Source organism: Haplochromis burtoni, unplaced genomic scaffold, assembly GCF_018398535.1.
Source record: "Haplochromis burtoni strain Fernald_Lab_line unplaced genomic scaffold, NCSU_Asbu1 Contig_33, whole genome shotgun sequence".
Lineage (NCBI taxonomy): Eukaryota > Metazoa > Chordata > Actinopteri > Cichliformes > Cichlidae > Haplochromis > Haplochromis burtoni.
Genome location: NW_024582394.1, coordinates 979485 through 995769, shown reverse-complemented (window position 1 = coordinate 995769; position 16285 = coordinate 979485). Strand labels below are relative to the sequence as shown.

General features: G+C 37.4%; 2 protein-coding genes across 3 annotated transcripts; one reads left to right on the top strand and one right to left on the bottom strand.

Moving 5' to 3' along the window:
- Positions 1-930: 930 nt before the first annotated feature.
- On the bottom strand, positions 931-8696 carry gask1b (golgi associated kinase 1B). 2 transcript variants are annotated; one of them, XM_042219458.1, is made up of 5 exons: positions 8581-8696; positions 7644-8390; positions 6510-6727; positions 4851-5077; positions 931-2225 (listed from the first exon to the last, which is right to left on the bottom strand). In XM_042219458.1, the coding sequence occupies exons 2-5, from the start codon at positions 8041-8043 to the stop codon at positions 2018-2020; spliced, it is 1053 nt and encodes a 350-aa protein (XP_042075392.1). In that variant the 5' UTR covers positions 8044-8390; positions 8581-8696; the 3' UTR covers positions 931-2017. The 2 variants fall into 2 exon arrangements, with proteins under 2 accessions (XP_042075392.1, XP_005919462.1); XM_005919400.3 differs by lacking the exon at positions 8581-8696 and having other exon boundaries at positions 7644-8574.
- Positions 8697-9552: 856 nt separating this feature from the next.
- On the top strand, positions 9553-16020 carry tmem144b (transmembrane protein 144b). Its single transcript, XM_005919399.3, has 12 exons — positions 9553-9763; positions 9879-10052; positions 10209-10331; positions 11162-11261; positions 11377-11457; positions 11606-11684; positions 11868-11947; positions 12543-12661; positions 12867-12986; positions 14309-14406; positions 15203-15256; positions 15479-16020. The coding sequence occupies exons 1-12, from the start codon at positions 9688-9690 to the stop codon at positions 15560-15562; spliced, it is 1188 nt and encodes a 395-aa protein (XP_005919461.1). The 5' UTR covers positions 9553-9687; the 3' UTR covers positions 15563-16020.
- Positions 16021-16285: the final 265 nt, after the last annotated feature.

Genomic DNA, 16285 nt, shown 5'->3' with positions numbered 1-16285 from the left:
CTGGGCCTGATTGATATCAAGTAGAAATAGGTAGGAAAAATGTATTTGCTGATAAATGTTATAGATAAAATTTTATTATGATAACTCTTTGATTGTGGCTTTGTTATCTAAGACAAAATCATTTTCAAACCATTTCTATAATCACAGTAAAATATAATTATGTTTATGCATAACTCACTCAAGAAATATAACTCTATCAGCAGTAGTTACTTTTATTGATGTATCCCATGTTCGAATTGCACTACCAAATACAAAAAGAAAGCACATTTAAAATAATAGTGCATATACACTCATGTGAAAAAGAAAGCTTTCTCAGGACTATGAAAAACTGAGTACAACCTGCTTTCCGAGGAATTAAGATGGTAAGCAGCCTCCAGGTGCTGCTAATCAAATGCACTTGATTAAATGATCATCACCAAGTGTCACCACCATTATAAAGGCAGAAGTCCCTAGTCTGGAGCATTCAGATTTGTATAAGCACAATGCCATAATCTTGTATGTTCATGACCTGTTTAGAACGATTGGCAGGAAAAAAGCCTTTTTCTTCTAAAAAGAGCACATCAGCACAGCTGAGGTTTGCAAAGTTACTTCTGAACGAATTACAGGACATGTGGAACATCTGCACTAAGTAAAAAAAACATCAGGAGAAGCATTTCATACCAACCATGAACTACCAACTGTCATGGTGATGGAGGGGTTATGGTTTGGGCTTGTTTTGCATCTATAGCAGCGATCCCCAACTGCCGGGCCACGGACTGGTGGTCGATGAGTCGTTTGGTACGGGGCCGCAAGAGTTGAGGCTTGGGTGTGAAATTTATAGTTTTTATCGCTTTTTTAGCATTTTTTTTTTATCGCTTTTATCGTTAACTCAGGTCTTTCCCCATGTGTTATGAATAAATCTTTTTTTTTTTTTTTTTTTTTTTTTTTTACACTGGTGCTGTTTTTTTGTTGTATTTATCGGCGTCACCTTACAGGCCGGTCCGTGAAAATATTGTCAGACATAAAATGGTTCGTGGCGCAAAAAAGTTATGGACTGCTGATCTACAGGATTTTGGATGCAACCTGAAATCACTGAGTGGCCCTGATCACTGTCTGTAGAACTGGCAGCTTGCACATCTGAAAAGGCACTATCAGTGATAAAAGACATATAGTTGGACAAATGTTCCCATTCAGGGGACCCATTTTTGCATAGAAGGCCTTGAATGTATAAGCTAAACTGCATAATGCATATATTACAACAGAATGGTTTTGTATTAGAAGAGACTGGGACCTGAACTGGCCTCCCTGCAGTTCAGACATTTCACCAGTTTCGATGCGTTCGATGTTCTATTGTGAATAAAATCTGTTTTGTTTTGTAGATCTAAAACTTATTGCATTCTTTTTTATTTACATTTAAAGAGTTTCCAACTTTTCTGGAATTAATGTCGTATATATCAGAAAGCATTAGTCCAAGATTTTTGCTGCAACTTTCTACAAGGTGAACTATAGGGTGTACTTGGTTTTTCACAGGAGTGCATGGAATCCTGTAAAAACTTTTTTCATCATCATTATCATTTTATGACTTCTAATTTTCACTTGATAATTTATAGTCACTGTGTCCATGCTCTAATTGTGACTATAAGTGCCTAAATAACTGGAAATTATAGGCAAGGCAAAGCTTCTTAACTTTTGTAAAAGAAATAATAATAATAAAGATAGGTTTTTTTTTAAAAAAAAAACCTAACAAAAAACAAAATAAGATTGTATTCAAGGTACACAAAGTTTAAAAAAACCCCAACTCATTAAAGTCATTGTTATCAGTGCAGTGTGGGTTGTGTGACCCTAATTGAGCTTCCAGCTACTCAAAGAAGCGTTAGCAAGTCCCTCATTGGAACTATGACCAAGCTATTGTGATATAAATTTAAAAAATATCACACATCTGCTATTATTCTTATCCCAACCAACCTATAAAATGTTCGAGCATAAAGCCCCAATGTCTTCTAAAAGATTTAAAAGATTTATGAAAGATTTATCTTCATCACACATTCATTGATATCACTTTAATCCCATGGGCATTGATGTAGGTGAGGAGGACCTTTGCTCGCCTCTCGATAACATCAATTAGCTTGTCAATGCCCTGACGACCCCCTTGGCTTTCCCAGTATGTCTCGTCAAGGAACAGAGATTGGAGAAGTTTTTCCCTCAGTTTTCTGGTTTTCAGCACAGACACAGCTTGCTCTGGAAACCTAGAAAGGCATAAGAGGAAACAGGAGGAAGTGTAGTCACACTGTAATACTGTGCAGATTCTATACATTAAACATCCATTCGCTTCCGCTTTTCCTTTTCAGGGTCGCGGGGGGTGCTGGTGCCTATCCCAGCAGTCATAGGGCGAGAGGCGGGGTACACCCTGGACAGGTCGCCAGTCTGTCGCAGGGCCAACACACAGAGACAGACAACCACTCACACTCACATTCACTCCCGCATTCACACCTATGGGCAATTTAGATTTTTTTAATTAACCTATCCACACAGGACTGTGGGAGGAAGCCGGAGTACCTGGGGAGAACCCACGCAAACATGGGGAGAACATGCAAACTCTAACCATGTAGCTATTTATAGGTTATTTCTAAGCCCAAACTCCCCAACAAGTTTCATCACATCTGACTTTCATTTTTGCAGAATGGAATTAGGTGCAAATAGGCATGTCCAAAATGTAATTCTTCATAGATATGGTAAACATAGGTGGTGACATTGTGATTTAGCTAAACAGTTCCTGCAGTTCCTCTGGTCTGAAGATGCCAATGATAACAGAATGTTTCACTAAAGTCGACTATTAAATAAATTTGTGGAAGTGCCAAACCCATAAAAAATAATTAAGAGATGGCAAAATTAAATGTCTGTATTTTATACCAAGTGGTTATGACATGTTGTCTTTGTACATCAGCAACCTTGAAATCTGAAATGTTTTTGCTTTTTTCTTCTTGGCAGTAAAAACTGCATTTATACAATCACATAACTGGAGGTTTGTGTAACTAAAACATCACTTGAATCAAATGACGGGTTACTCATACTTTTAGCACATTGATGGTTTTTTTTGACATTTTAATAGCTTTTGAGTGGGTAAAAGCTCCCTTCATACAAATTAAATGAAAAGTGAGAACCGTATATCATGTGAAGCAATTGGACAAAGCCTGTCCTACTCTGTACGAGATGACTGTGAATGAACAATGGTAAAAGTTAAAGTGGTGCTCTTACTTAGAGATAGTGTTTTGTGATTTGACTTTAAGGTGCAGTTTTTGCCTGCCTAGAATCAAGATTCACCAGAGCCATGAACAGGTTATTTATTAAATGAGTTTAGATTTTTACGCATTTATATTTTTCAGATAAACTTTGTATCATTACTGCTCAGAATTTGCTTAGAATAAAATGTCAAACATTGGTTATTTTGGCTTTGAGAAAAGTCAGCGAGATAACACCTCTTCTGATCTACATGAAATTAAAGTTCAAGTTCAAATTTTATTTACCACATGCAGGTTGCCCTGCAGTGGAATGAACCCGCCCCCCGACCTTACACACACAACACAGACATCACATGGGGATACAAGTCAGAGAACGGTTGCATTACAGAAAACCACTGAAATGTACACTACAATGGGAAAAATAGATATTTATTGTATCCTATGATCTTTCATCGTCTTTTATTTAGAATTTAGCTTTTATGGCTTTATCTTACATGAATGCCAGAATGGAAGGTACATTTTTGCTGGTGAAAACAAGGATTCACATTATGTGTCACATTCACAAACATGTTCTTGCCATACCACAGATTCTCTGCTGTCTCCTTAGCGAGTCCCTGATTTATTGATCAAAAGGATGGATGAAATGAAAGGGATGCCTGTGAAGTGTACGTTTACAAATCCACATAGACCTGTGGTGCATAAAGCGATGTGTTCTCACCATGGGATGTCTAATAATGCAGAAGATGTCTTTTGGCATGTGTTTCTTCACAAACTGCACACTCGACCTGCAAACTACCATTTTTTTTTTAACATTTAAAGTATTGTAACATTATAAGTTAGAATTGAAAATTTTAAATCATAAAGTACACTTTTAACTTTAAAGTTTAAAAATTCACAACCTGCAGTCACTGATTTGTGTGTGGGTTGGCCAATTACTGTGAACCAAATTCAGAGTTTCCGAGCAGATTTGGCATAGATCCCAGATGGAGATTTAAATTTGCTTGTTGAGTGTGCTGGAAATTTTCAAATATGTTGTCAAGGGCGGAAATGAGAAAAACAGCTGCTGAAAGCAGCTAAATCCAGACTGTCCATAGATGTTCCTACTCTGTGTGGACATTTTTTTATCTCAAAAAATAAGTACACCAATACACAACTCAGGGTCATTGTTTTGAATGTTGTGCAGATTTTTTTCTTTTTTTACAAATGTAGAAGACTGTCTGAGAAATTATTACTTTTAAACAAGTTGATCTATATGTAAACAGCAAACTGGATTTACACAATTACTTGTTGCTTGCACAGTTTTCAGTGTGTAATCGTTTTAAAGACATTGAAGCTCAAACAACACTTGTAGTATAAACAGCAGCTTTATCACTTGAAGGACATGTTTCAGCCTCTGGCCTTTTTCTGATATATAATTATTTGTAAACATCTGATTGAAATTAATTTGATCTATAGCTCATAATAAACAAATCATATAATCTATTTCATTATTCAACACTGCATGGCCAAGGGATTAAAGCTGTATTTTAGGCTAGGAATATATAGTAGTAGGAATATATAATGTTTTTTTAAAACATTATATATTTAAACAGGTTAATTAATTATTAATTCATGTTAATGCTCCAAACTTACTCTTTGATTCCCGCCAACAGCCTGAAGTCCAAGTTGTCCTCATTACGGTCAAAGAATCCCTTGTTGTTGGTGAAGACCAGGTGTCTGGGGTTGTGGCTCCTGTAGATGATGTTTTCTAGCTGTATGTGGTTAGCATCTTGACATTTAGCATGGTAACCCAGTTCAATGCACACATCCTGCTGCCGAGGCCTGAACCCACAGCAACCCTGGTCCAGGCGGTTGTTAATCTAAAAATACAGTTCACACATTTCTTCATTAAATGTTTGGAGATGATATTTTGAGACTAAGAGTGCAGTTCAGAGTGGCATTCACAGAGTTTTCTTATTCAATGTTTTTTTTTTTTTGCGTTTTTATATTTTTAATGACAAAGGTAAGCACAGTTTTACTCTGAATGCGTTTACTTTGCATTTCTGATGATCTCTCTTTATCATGATCTAAATAATAATTTCATGAATAGATAACATTCAGCTGGCAGTGAAAGCACACAAACCTAGAGGGCTGGCAATTGCACTGACTCTATTGTACCACTAGTTTACTGGACATCAACATCAACTAGTCATGTAGACTGCTGAGTCACATGACTGTACAGGAAACTCACTTAAGTATATCAGGCTTCTCCACAGGGAATGACAACCCTATATTTAGCTACAGCCCTCATCCATTCTTAATCCTTTATGTGAAATCACTTGAGTTGTGGAGGTTTCAGACAGTGCTGTCAGAGTAAGACAAGCTGAAATGTCACACATAGATTTAGATGGGACTAAATGCTGCTCACAGGCGTGGTTTTCTGAGGCCTGAGGTTTAGGGTAACCTGGATGAATAAGCATTTGTAAGGCTTTGAATTGGACAAAAATTAAATAGATCCTTATTACCTTGCAAACAAGCATCCATGCAGCTAATAGTAATAAAACAGAGCTTTTCCAGAGCTGTCACAGAAATACAAATGTTATTTGTAGCTTGACTTGATGAAAAATTAGAATTTATTAGTTATTCAAATATCTAAGACGATCGTCTGCCTTAACACTGTAGGGTGCTGGTGTGTTACATTTAACAGAAAACTCAATTGCCATAATAACAACAATAATATTAATAATAATAAAGTTAGACTAAAACTCATTGGAAGTTATTATTGGTTTTAAAATTTATTTTATTTGAAATATAAAACAAGGCAAAAATATATATATATAGACATTCTCAGTTTCCTTCATGTCATGCTAGTTGTTGTTAGAGGAACTGTATGAGTTACATTAACTTTGGTGTGCAGGCATTTTGATCTACAAAATGAGAGGCTAAGTCAGAATTTAAAAAAAGTACTTTTGTGATAAGAGAGGAGTTTCTTTTCAGTTCACTAATGTCTTTGACAAGATGTTTTGTAACAATGAGGAAATATATGTGAATGATCAAAGTTGTGCCACCATGACCTCAACAGACAATTTAACTTATAAAGATTGTCAGTGTTTCCGAATAAGTATTTTAAGATTCGTCTGTCTACTTTGGTTTCTCTGTCATGATGATGGGGTAAAATGAGTAGTTCTCATAAAATGTGATTTACTGAGGCCTCCCATACAGGAAGCAAGAGCTCTCTTCAGCCAAATGACAATACCACTGAGAATTGTTTTTCTTAATCAGATATTGGAGCACATTTTCTTTAACAGTTACCTGTAACAAAAAGTCAAACAGAGCAAGTTTGCTCCATTCATAGTGATGAATTGCAGAGCAGCCAGAATCAGACTTTGGGCTGATGTTTTGTTGCCAACATCTCTGTTTAAGGGAGTTCTGGTACTCCCCCCATGTTAACTTCAAACTGGTCAAACCTGCAGCAAGGCCTGCTGGGTATAGAGATGCATCCCATGACACAACTGGACAGGACTGCCCATCTAAAGAGGGAAGAAAGAATAATTACATGCTTAGATTTTAGCAGCTGTTTCTGTTATTAACCAGAAAAAGTCTATAAACACTTTTTACACTCATGTTACCAGAACTTATTCCCTGCAATGATGAAGACTGTCCACACACCGATTATCATATTTGCACCCCAAGACCAAATAATGAACTAACTCATAGACATGTAAAAATATTTCTAAATGTATTATGCTAAAAATAAAAAGAGACAGACATTTCCCATAGATGGAAAAAAATGGTTATGCAAGAAAATGAGGAAAGAGGGCAGAGGTATCCTGTCACTAGCTGAATATGGCCCCAAAATCTGTTTAAACCCTTGGGCTTACACTTTGTGACGTCATCATGTAAAATACATTATTTGCGCTATTTATGAAAAAGGAGGATGTTGGTAGGCTACTTTTTGGTCCTCTCTTCCCCTGAATATGTGTATAAAATGTGTATTCCCTCAGTTTTTGTTCCTTCTTTACTATTAATGTTATAAAATGACAATGAGCAATGTGAATAATGTTTTTCCATTGAATATGAATTAGGATTAGGTAGTCTTGCTCAATGACTTAAAAAAATATCACATCCACGAGGACACAATGTGCAGGTGACGTTTTGGTGTCCACCCCCAAAGAACAAGGTTCTTCTTGATTCCAAGCCTGAATGAATCTGTATTTCACATAGACCCCATTAGTGGGTTAAGGTAACAAATAAACAGTTTTTATGGTATGGCTAATCTGTAGGTTGCAGTTTCTGTCGCTATATCAATAGATACTGTAGTGACATTTGCACAGTATTCTTAGCATGATGAAACCAGGCAATGTAGTTAGAATAACCATAAACAAAACCGTATATTTTTAACAAGTGTCAAAAAAGAAAACTTTGTCCATGTGCTTGATGACCTACCGTATAAAAAGCGAAACTTTCTGCTTACAGCTGGCAACGTCCTATTAAGCCCCAGCACTCTGTCCAAATGAAAAGCAAAAACCTCTGTGGTATCCACCGGGCTGTGGATGACTCCACATTGCCCTCCGCATACAGTGCTCGTTTTTGCGTGCTGTTGGTTCGCCTGTTGAACGTTTGTCTCACCCTCAAATATCAGAAGCGAAAGAGCGTATCCATGAGAGACTTCTTTCATGCGCAAAACTTTGGCATCCGCAAGAAAGCGCATGGTTTTCATATCCTGTGCGCTGAACCATGGTGGCGGCCTTTGACTGTATATTCGAATTGAACTAATCTGAGAGTCTGCTTCTTTATGTTTATAAATTTTATGGCTTATATCCAGTGATTTATAGTCAACATCCATGGCTTCCTTCCGTGAAGGTATGGGTGCAAAGTTGCGCTTAATTTGTAACGCATCCCCCTCCAAAGTGCGAAGTTTGTCCTGGGTAAAAGACAGATTGGAAGACTTATTTTTTCTCCCTTTTCTCCTCACTTTGGGTCGGACTGTACCTCTTATATGTGCTGGTTTTCGACGCTTAGTTTTTAAGGTTATGTACACCACGTTGTAGCGAGTCGGGACTATGAAGCTCGAATCGTTCTGCAAGTCTGGAGAGTGTGGCTGGCCATCGTTGATCTCCAAATTATACAATCCACGGGTGTGCCGGTACTTCTCATCAATCCTTCGGCTCCGGTGCAGTTGCGAGTATCCAACTTGTGAAAACACAAAAAGCAGATAGATTACACAGACAGACGCAATTATCAAACTTCTTTTTGAAAGAGGGCACCTGCGAAAGTTGCCGGTCAGTTTTAGAATAGGGAAACTTAGCCAACAAAAGTCAGACTTCCCCATTAGAATTTATGTCATTATCACGACTTTGTCCTTTTTGCGACAAACTCTTACTGGGGAGGAGCGCAAAACTTCCGAGGATTTCTGTGAGTAGAATGGAGGGCACAACTGCGCAGTGAATGGAGGGTCATGCTTGGATACCACCCTTCTCGGAAATGAGAAGCAATTTAAACCTTATAGTTTTTTCTCTCCTTCTCTTCAGGTACAGACTTGGCCAATGAGAGCCTAAATTATCAAGTTTTTGTTTTTTAATTAATAATTCAGCCCCGAAAATAAAACACACACAGGCCATGTGATATTCAAACTTGATCAAGTGCACTGCAATATCCCTAAATTAACCTTTGATATTTCTATGTCACGCTATTAAAATCCACATCGAAGCCCATTAGGGTACACCACAACTCCTAATGAAGGTTTATAAGGGGTAATGTAAACGTGTTTTTGAACTTACGCGAGATATAGACATATTTTACAAAAACTGAAATAAGGAAGTTAAGCACTACACAACATTAACTAGATTGAAAATGAAATAGTTTAAAACTAAATATTTGATCGCTACATATTATTTGTATGCGTTTCAGGCGACATCTGGTGGTATACTGATGTCGACCCTAATTCTTCATGGCAACTCCCAAAGCTGTTTACGTTGTGGAGACACAATAACAGTAAAAAATTTCCTTAGGTGTTGAGAGAATGTGGGGTGGGCGCACCAGTCCACTTAGCCTACAGGATTTCCTTTTATGAATTACAATAGTTGTGACCAATAGAGCTCGTCAATCTAATCTAAGTGCTGTTTTCCTTGTCATTCATGGCCGACAAAGAGTAGGCCTAAACTAGACGATGTATAGTTAAAATAAGTGTATATAAATATATACACTGTCGGCTATAAATAAGCAAATACTATAAACAGGATTATTTTAAATGTCATAAGATAAATTACTCCAGAAAACAGACATGATGACAAGCCCTCATGGTTGTGCGTTTTCTTGTCTGTAAGTATATGCATATATGCGCTACATCCTCTGCAGCTGTTGTGTTACAAAGTGATTAGATAACTGGCAGCACCTGGCTGACTTACCACTGCAGACACAGACAGCCTCCAGCAGTTTTTAATGTTGTAGACCTGAATTATCAAAAGCAAAACAAATATTCTGTTTTAACATGCTCCAAGCAAAATCCTTACTTTTTCTTTTATTCGTCTCTGCCTTATTGATTGCGAGCTGTCAAATCGCTGAAGGTTTGTAAAGTATAATTGGTCTGTGATGAATAGGGGCTGCGTGTGGTTGCATTAGGTTAGCTTTTTGTTTGAAGTCAGATTTGTTCTTTAACCTCTTGCTGTAAAAACTTTACAGGTGCAGAAGATGGCTACAAAAATGATGGAACCGGTGAACTGGAATCATTTAATATTACTTTTAACTCATCTAGGGCTATCTCACATTTTGCCTATGGAATTACTGCAAATATGGCTGCTGTATTTTTGTATGGAAGCAACTTCGTTCCTGTCAAAAGAGTAGAGACTGGCGATGGTGAGCATATAATTGTTTATTTTTCTGAGAGTTTGGATATTCTTATTTGTGTTATTTTTGGACGAAAGCTCCATTTTAAATGTTTACTTTTCAAGTGAGGAAAATCTACACTATTTTGCAAAGTTTTGATACCATTTATCTTTGTTTTATTTACAGGTATGTTTTTTCAGTGGGTTACCTGTGCAGCAATATGGGTTGTATCTATGTTTGGAGACTTGATGCTTCAGTCACCCAAGTTCTGCCCATTTGCAATGCTTGGAGGTGTGCTTTGGGCCACAGGTATTGTGGAAGTTGAGGGTTTGTTTGTTTGTTTGTTTGTTTGTTTTCTAATTTAACAACAAATAGTTTAATGCCAAAGGTTCCGGAAACTGGACTCTGGTGTCCAGCAGGATGTTGTTCTAAAATTAGGTTATTAATAGTCCCTTGTTGGACATGTGAACAGTTTTAGGGGTGAAATCAGTGTGACCCAATTTCATGCTTTAAATTCATAATGCTATGTGCTTAACGTTGAACAGATCAATGGGTATTTAGAGTGCAATACAAAATGTCCCTAAAACTTTTGTAGTGGCGAGTATTCATTAGTCATGTTGTTAAACAACAAACTGTTCAGGGAATAGTGTGACATAGTTGCTGAGGCAAGAACTGGGACATTGCAGTTCTCCAGGGTTTTCAGATTTGCCAGATCAAAACGCTTTTTTTTTTTTTTTTTTTTTTAAAAATGAATTTAACATGAATTGAATTGAAAACTGCTTCATCATAATCTTTGCCATACCTTACTAGACAGAATCAAGTGCCACAGATGGACACAGACTGTTTGTTTCATGAATATCTCTAAATATCAGATATTCACTAGATCCTCATTCAGGTTTGATAGCATTTGATAGTCGATGAGGGTAGATGGCTTGAGTATGAATTGAGGCTGGGGTTTGGGGAAGACTTCAGAGGGGACTGGAAATGACTCCTGGGTCAGTTAGACTCCATGTACTAATGAGAAGTGAATAAATAAAATACATTTTTGCATTCAGATATAGCAATGGAAATGGTGCAACCCTAACTTTGTCAGTAACATTTACATGTTAACTTCTTCCATCTATCCATATGGTCTACAGGAAATGTAGCAGTTGTTCCATTTGTTAAAGCTATTGGCCTTGGTCTTGGCATCTTAATTTCGGGATCCTCTAATTTGTTGATGGGCTGGGCCAGTTCAAGGTGAGTTGAGTTAATGGAATGTACACTCTGGATTGTAAATAAAATAATCCTGTCTTTGCATGACTTGGATTGAATGAAAAATAACTGAATTGGTCACTGATTGTGTCTGTCCTAGATTTGGCTGGTTTGGGATTGCTGCACAGAACGTTTCACATCCAATATTAAATTATTGTGGAGCTGGGTTGTGTCTGCTAAGGTAAACCGCGTTTGGAATTGTAATGACCCAGCCTGTGTTGTTTATTTACCCCCACCCAAAAACAGTGATGGCTACTGTCTGCTGCTGTCATTTTTCAAACCATATCAGCTGGATGTACATGACACTTTTTTTCCCTCCTTTGATTCAGTGGGCTGATCTTTTTCTTTGTGAAAGCGGATGTAGAGCTACTTCACAGTTCAGAAACAATTCCATTACTGATTGACAGAGTGAGTGTGTCACTGACTTATTTTTATCAGGTTGTCGAAGTAGGTTGATTTTAGAAAATACTTTCTTTTTATTTTCTTCCTATTCACTCAAGGCAAAAACTACTTTGTCTTAAAGCCTGTCATCACTTTATCATGTATTTTGTGTGGTGTACATACAAATTGGGTCGATGTTCCTCTTTGCAGAGAACAAATTCAGGAAGCTATGGACAAAATTCCTCTGAATCCTGGATCGACACTATTGGACCAAAGAGCAAACGATTCATGTGAGCTCATCTCATTAGGAGCCTCTCAGATGTGTGCATTATTACTATTAGCATTTTTCATTGCTGACAAACAATGGCTACAGCAGCCACTCTGTCATGGATTTTAAATCATAGATGAATGAATACAATTTTATGCTTTTTAATTATTAAAAAAGTAATAAAAAGTAAAACAATTCATTTACATTGCATCTTTTAAATGAAGGTCTTAATTATTTGTTTAGAAGCTGCCTGCCAGTGTGGTTTTTAGGTGTAACAAGTTTTAAGTCATGACTAAAAACAGTTTCACACATGACAACCTTGCTCTTACTGTGAGTTTTTGTTTTAGCAGCAGAAAAAGACTTAAAATGTGAGCACCAGGCAGTAAATGTAGCAGTCACAGCCGATATTCAATAAATGTAAAAGAAAACAGAGTGCAAAAATAACATCACTTTTGTGCTGTGTTTTCCTGCATACCCATTTACCCAAGCGCTGTCAGTTTTTATCGGCTCTTTGCAATATCTTGGAATTAACCATAGAAATTGAATGATGTATCAGTGGAGATTTAAAATGCATTCTTCATCCAGTTCCTCAATGTATTCTGCCTCCTTTTCACCAGTGGTTTTCTCCTTGCTGTTGTGGCGGGCCTCATGTATGCTTTCTCCATCATACCGGTCCTGTACATTAAGAGCAATTCTGTGCACCATGACAGCATGTTCTATGAATCCAGTGTCTACGGTATGTTTTCTACTCAGGTACCACTTTATGCTGCACTTTTTTTTTCTTTTCTTTTTTTGCAAAGCTGGCTTGAAGGAAGTATTGAAGAAAATACATTTATCATAGATTTAAGGATGGATCCAGTTGCTGCTTGATGAAATACTAGTCCCTCCTGAGAACCAGGTGTAATATTTCCAACTTAATTCCCGTTTCTATCTTTTCACAGATCTCGACTATGTTCATGCACACTGCTGTGGTATTTTCATTGCAAGCACTGTGTACTTTGCCATCTATTGTGCTGCCATGAATACAAAGCCAAAGCTTTACTCCAGAGCTGTACTTCCAGGTAGAACATTATTTCTGAAAAGGCACTCTTCCAAAGCCTATTGTATGACCGTGATCTTTAGTAATTAATGATTGGGCTGCTTGGAACTAATTTGGAATTCTACTCAGGTTACTGAGTGATGATTTATTGTGAACAAGCAATCAATGTGTTTCCTTGAAGAGACTGAATTTATATTTTTAAATTACTCTAGCCTTTTTTGTTTTTTCTCCAGTGTTTATGAACATGCACTTTGTATGAAAACTTTCAGTAGCCGTTTTGTTTTCTGTTTGTTTTTTTTTCCTTTCCCATGACTGGAGGGGGGGAATGTCAGTCCAAATTTTTCTAAAATGTATATTCAGTGACATGAAGCTTAAAGTTTGTGTGTGTGTGTTTGTTTGTTTTTTTAAATTGTTTTCTCAGCGTTCCAATTTTGAATAGTTACAATTTTGCGATTATGTGATGTATGTATGGCAAAAAAGTGGAAACAAGCTTCCATAGTTTTGTTTACTTTCTGAGTTCAGGTTCACACCCTACTTGTATACTGGCAGTCGATCAGCGTCACCCTGTTATTACTACTTATTGTGCCAGGTTGCCCTTTACTGTCACTTTTTCAATGGTCAGGGTTGTCAGATGGACTAGACACAAAAGGTACGACTTTACCCAAAAATACACAGCAGGTCAATCTTGTGGGAAAAAAATCTTTTAAAGCTAATTTTAACCTCTTCCTGTGTGGTTTTGGTATGGCAGGTTTTTGTTTTTTTGGGGGGTTTTTTGTTGGTTAAATAGCATATTTTATGACACCCTGAGATGTGTACCTTTTTAGAACCAAGCTAGTTCCAAAGGTACATAGAGAAATAGAGAGTAAAAAATGTGGGGGTTAAGAATATTAGAGTGAAAATGGTGAAAATGTCAAACAAAAAACCCTGAAGCCTTGGACAAAGTACAAAACTATGTAACAGATTTCTATAATGTGTCATACATTTCTCACAGAAGGGAGAGCAGTCTGGATACATTTTGTGAATTCTTTCCCTTGAGTAATGTAACCTGTGTACAATTTTATACTGAATTAGGCAATGACGGGAATTAACAAAAAGCATATTTATGTTGCGTAAGACCTCCTGCCAACAATCTTCCGATAGGGAGATCGTATAACGGCATGTCACTTGTCCTGTGGCGACTCATAGACACACACTGTGTTCATATTGCTAATCTCTTATTTTGGTTTTTGTTTTTTTGTTTTTTCTTTCTAGATCAAAGGAATCATAGGAATGTTGTTTTGTTTTTGTTTTTTAATGCATTTTTACTCAAACATAAGTACCTTACGGTCTCCTCTTGCTCTTCAGGTCTGTTGTCTGGACTGATGTGGGCAATTGGGACATACTGCTGGTTCCTGGCCAATAACTACCTGAATTCTGTCATTACATTCCCAATTGTCACAGTGGTAAGTGCAACATATTCTGACAGCTGGGAGGATTCAATTAATAAGTAAAACAATGAACATTCTGAAACCACTTGGACTGCAGATTGATATTGAAGGTTTTCACATTGTTCTGCATTACATGGATATTTTCAAAAGAAGTTGGATCTAAAATACTGACAGCATTTTAAGGGTGTGTCAGAGTCAGAGAGACTTCATTTATCCCCAAGGGCAATTAAGATGATACCTTGTCGACCTTGTTTTGTATACAATACAAAAACATCACATTGGGGAGACAGGTCAGGCTAGGTTTCACTGACCGGTCGTTGGCACGAGCAGCGACCCAAGCTGAAACAATGGAAAATGCACAACATGAGGAAAGATGATGAGGGGGGGGGACACAACTTCCCCCAGAATGAACTCCAACAGGGGGAAAAAAAAACAAACACCTGAGCACATGGATCATCACATCTCACATCATAGAAGACATAAGCTATTGAGCTACAATTTGCAGCTTTCCTATCAAATTGCATTTCCCCAGAAGCAATGTAGCTGGGGTAAAGCATGTTGCAACAAGATCAATTAAGTGTATCCTTCATACATGGAAAAAGCCATTAGTGCTTAAATATCCTAGATTGTCTATTGCATTGAATCTTTAGTGAATGTTCGATGTGTATGCACAGCTAAAAGTGCTAAACGGATCAGACACTGTTGGAACAAATGGCTAACCCATTTATATCCTGTTCTTTTAAGCTGGTACTTTAGTTTCATCAAGTCAATGGTCTAAGCTCAAACAGCTTGTTTGGTTTCCTTTCTTCAGGGCTATGGTCTGGTTGCTGCTCTGTGGGGGTGCCTGGTGTTTAAAGAGATTAAGGTAACGATCAAAATATTAGCTAGTCTTGTTTCTTGACTGTACAGTAGCTCAAAGGCTTGCATGTAAGTGTGCCATTTACAAAGGGGAGATTCTAAACAATATCAAGTTAAACTGCAGTTGATCAGGAAGGCATTTACCATCCCAAAAGGAAGAATTTTTAATTAAATGTTTCTGAGAAAAATCATCCTCAGATGATTAACTTCTCCCACTTTCTTTCTGCAGGGCTTGGCGAACTGCCTGATCTTCTCATTGGCCTCATGTGTTGTGCTGACCGGATCTGTGCTGACTGTCATATCAAATCTCTAATAATGCAGAACAGTCAAACATCTAATTTTCTCCATTTTTGTTTTCTGTATCAGTGAGGAGAAAAGGCAGTGTTTGCTTTTTATAAATGCATTAAATCATGTTTAGAAAAAATTGAAATATAATTATAAACCTTTTTACATAGCATAGCAGAAACCTTATGCTCTGCAGTTCACTGTTAGGAAAATATTTAAAGTGGATTTGCGTCTGGACTTTGAAAATCTATTTGGTTTGTTACTAACAAATAAATAACACAAATGTCACATTTAATGCATCACACAGCAGCTGCTGTTTTCAATAATCGGGACTGGCTTTTCCAGCATTGCAGAGGTTGTGTATATATGCCACTGAGGTCTACTTTACAGATGTAAGAAAAAGATGGTTAATGCTAGACTGAATACTGCAAAATTGCTATTAAAACACTTGAAATTCCACCAATGGCATCTCTCACATTTCCTGGGGTTTGTATGCAGAAAAAGATGGTCAACATGATGTGCTTGATTTCTGGGATGGAATAGCTCGGGGTTGGGGGGGGGAGTCAGAACATGCATACTTCATAGAAGTGCTTTTATGGCTTCATTGGACAGGTACAGTGAAGACTGACATGAAAGCAGAGGCCAAGGAAGAGGGAAGAAGACCTGCATCAAAGGGCCGCAGATCAGACTCAAATCCGGGCTAGCTTTTAGCCATATGGCTGCCTCCTTTTTCCACTGAGCTAAACCAGCG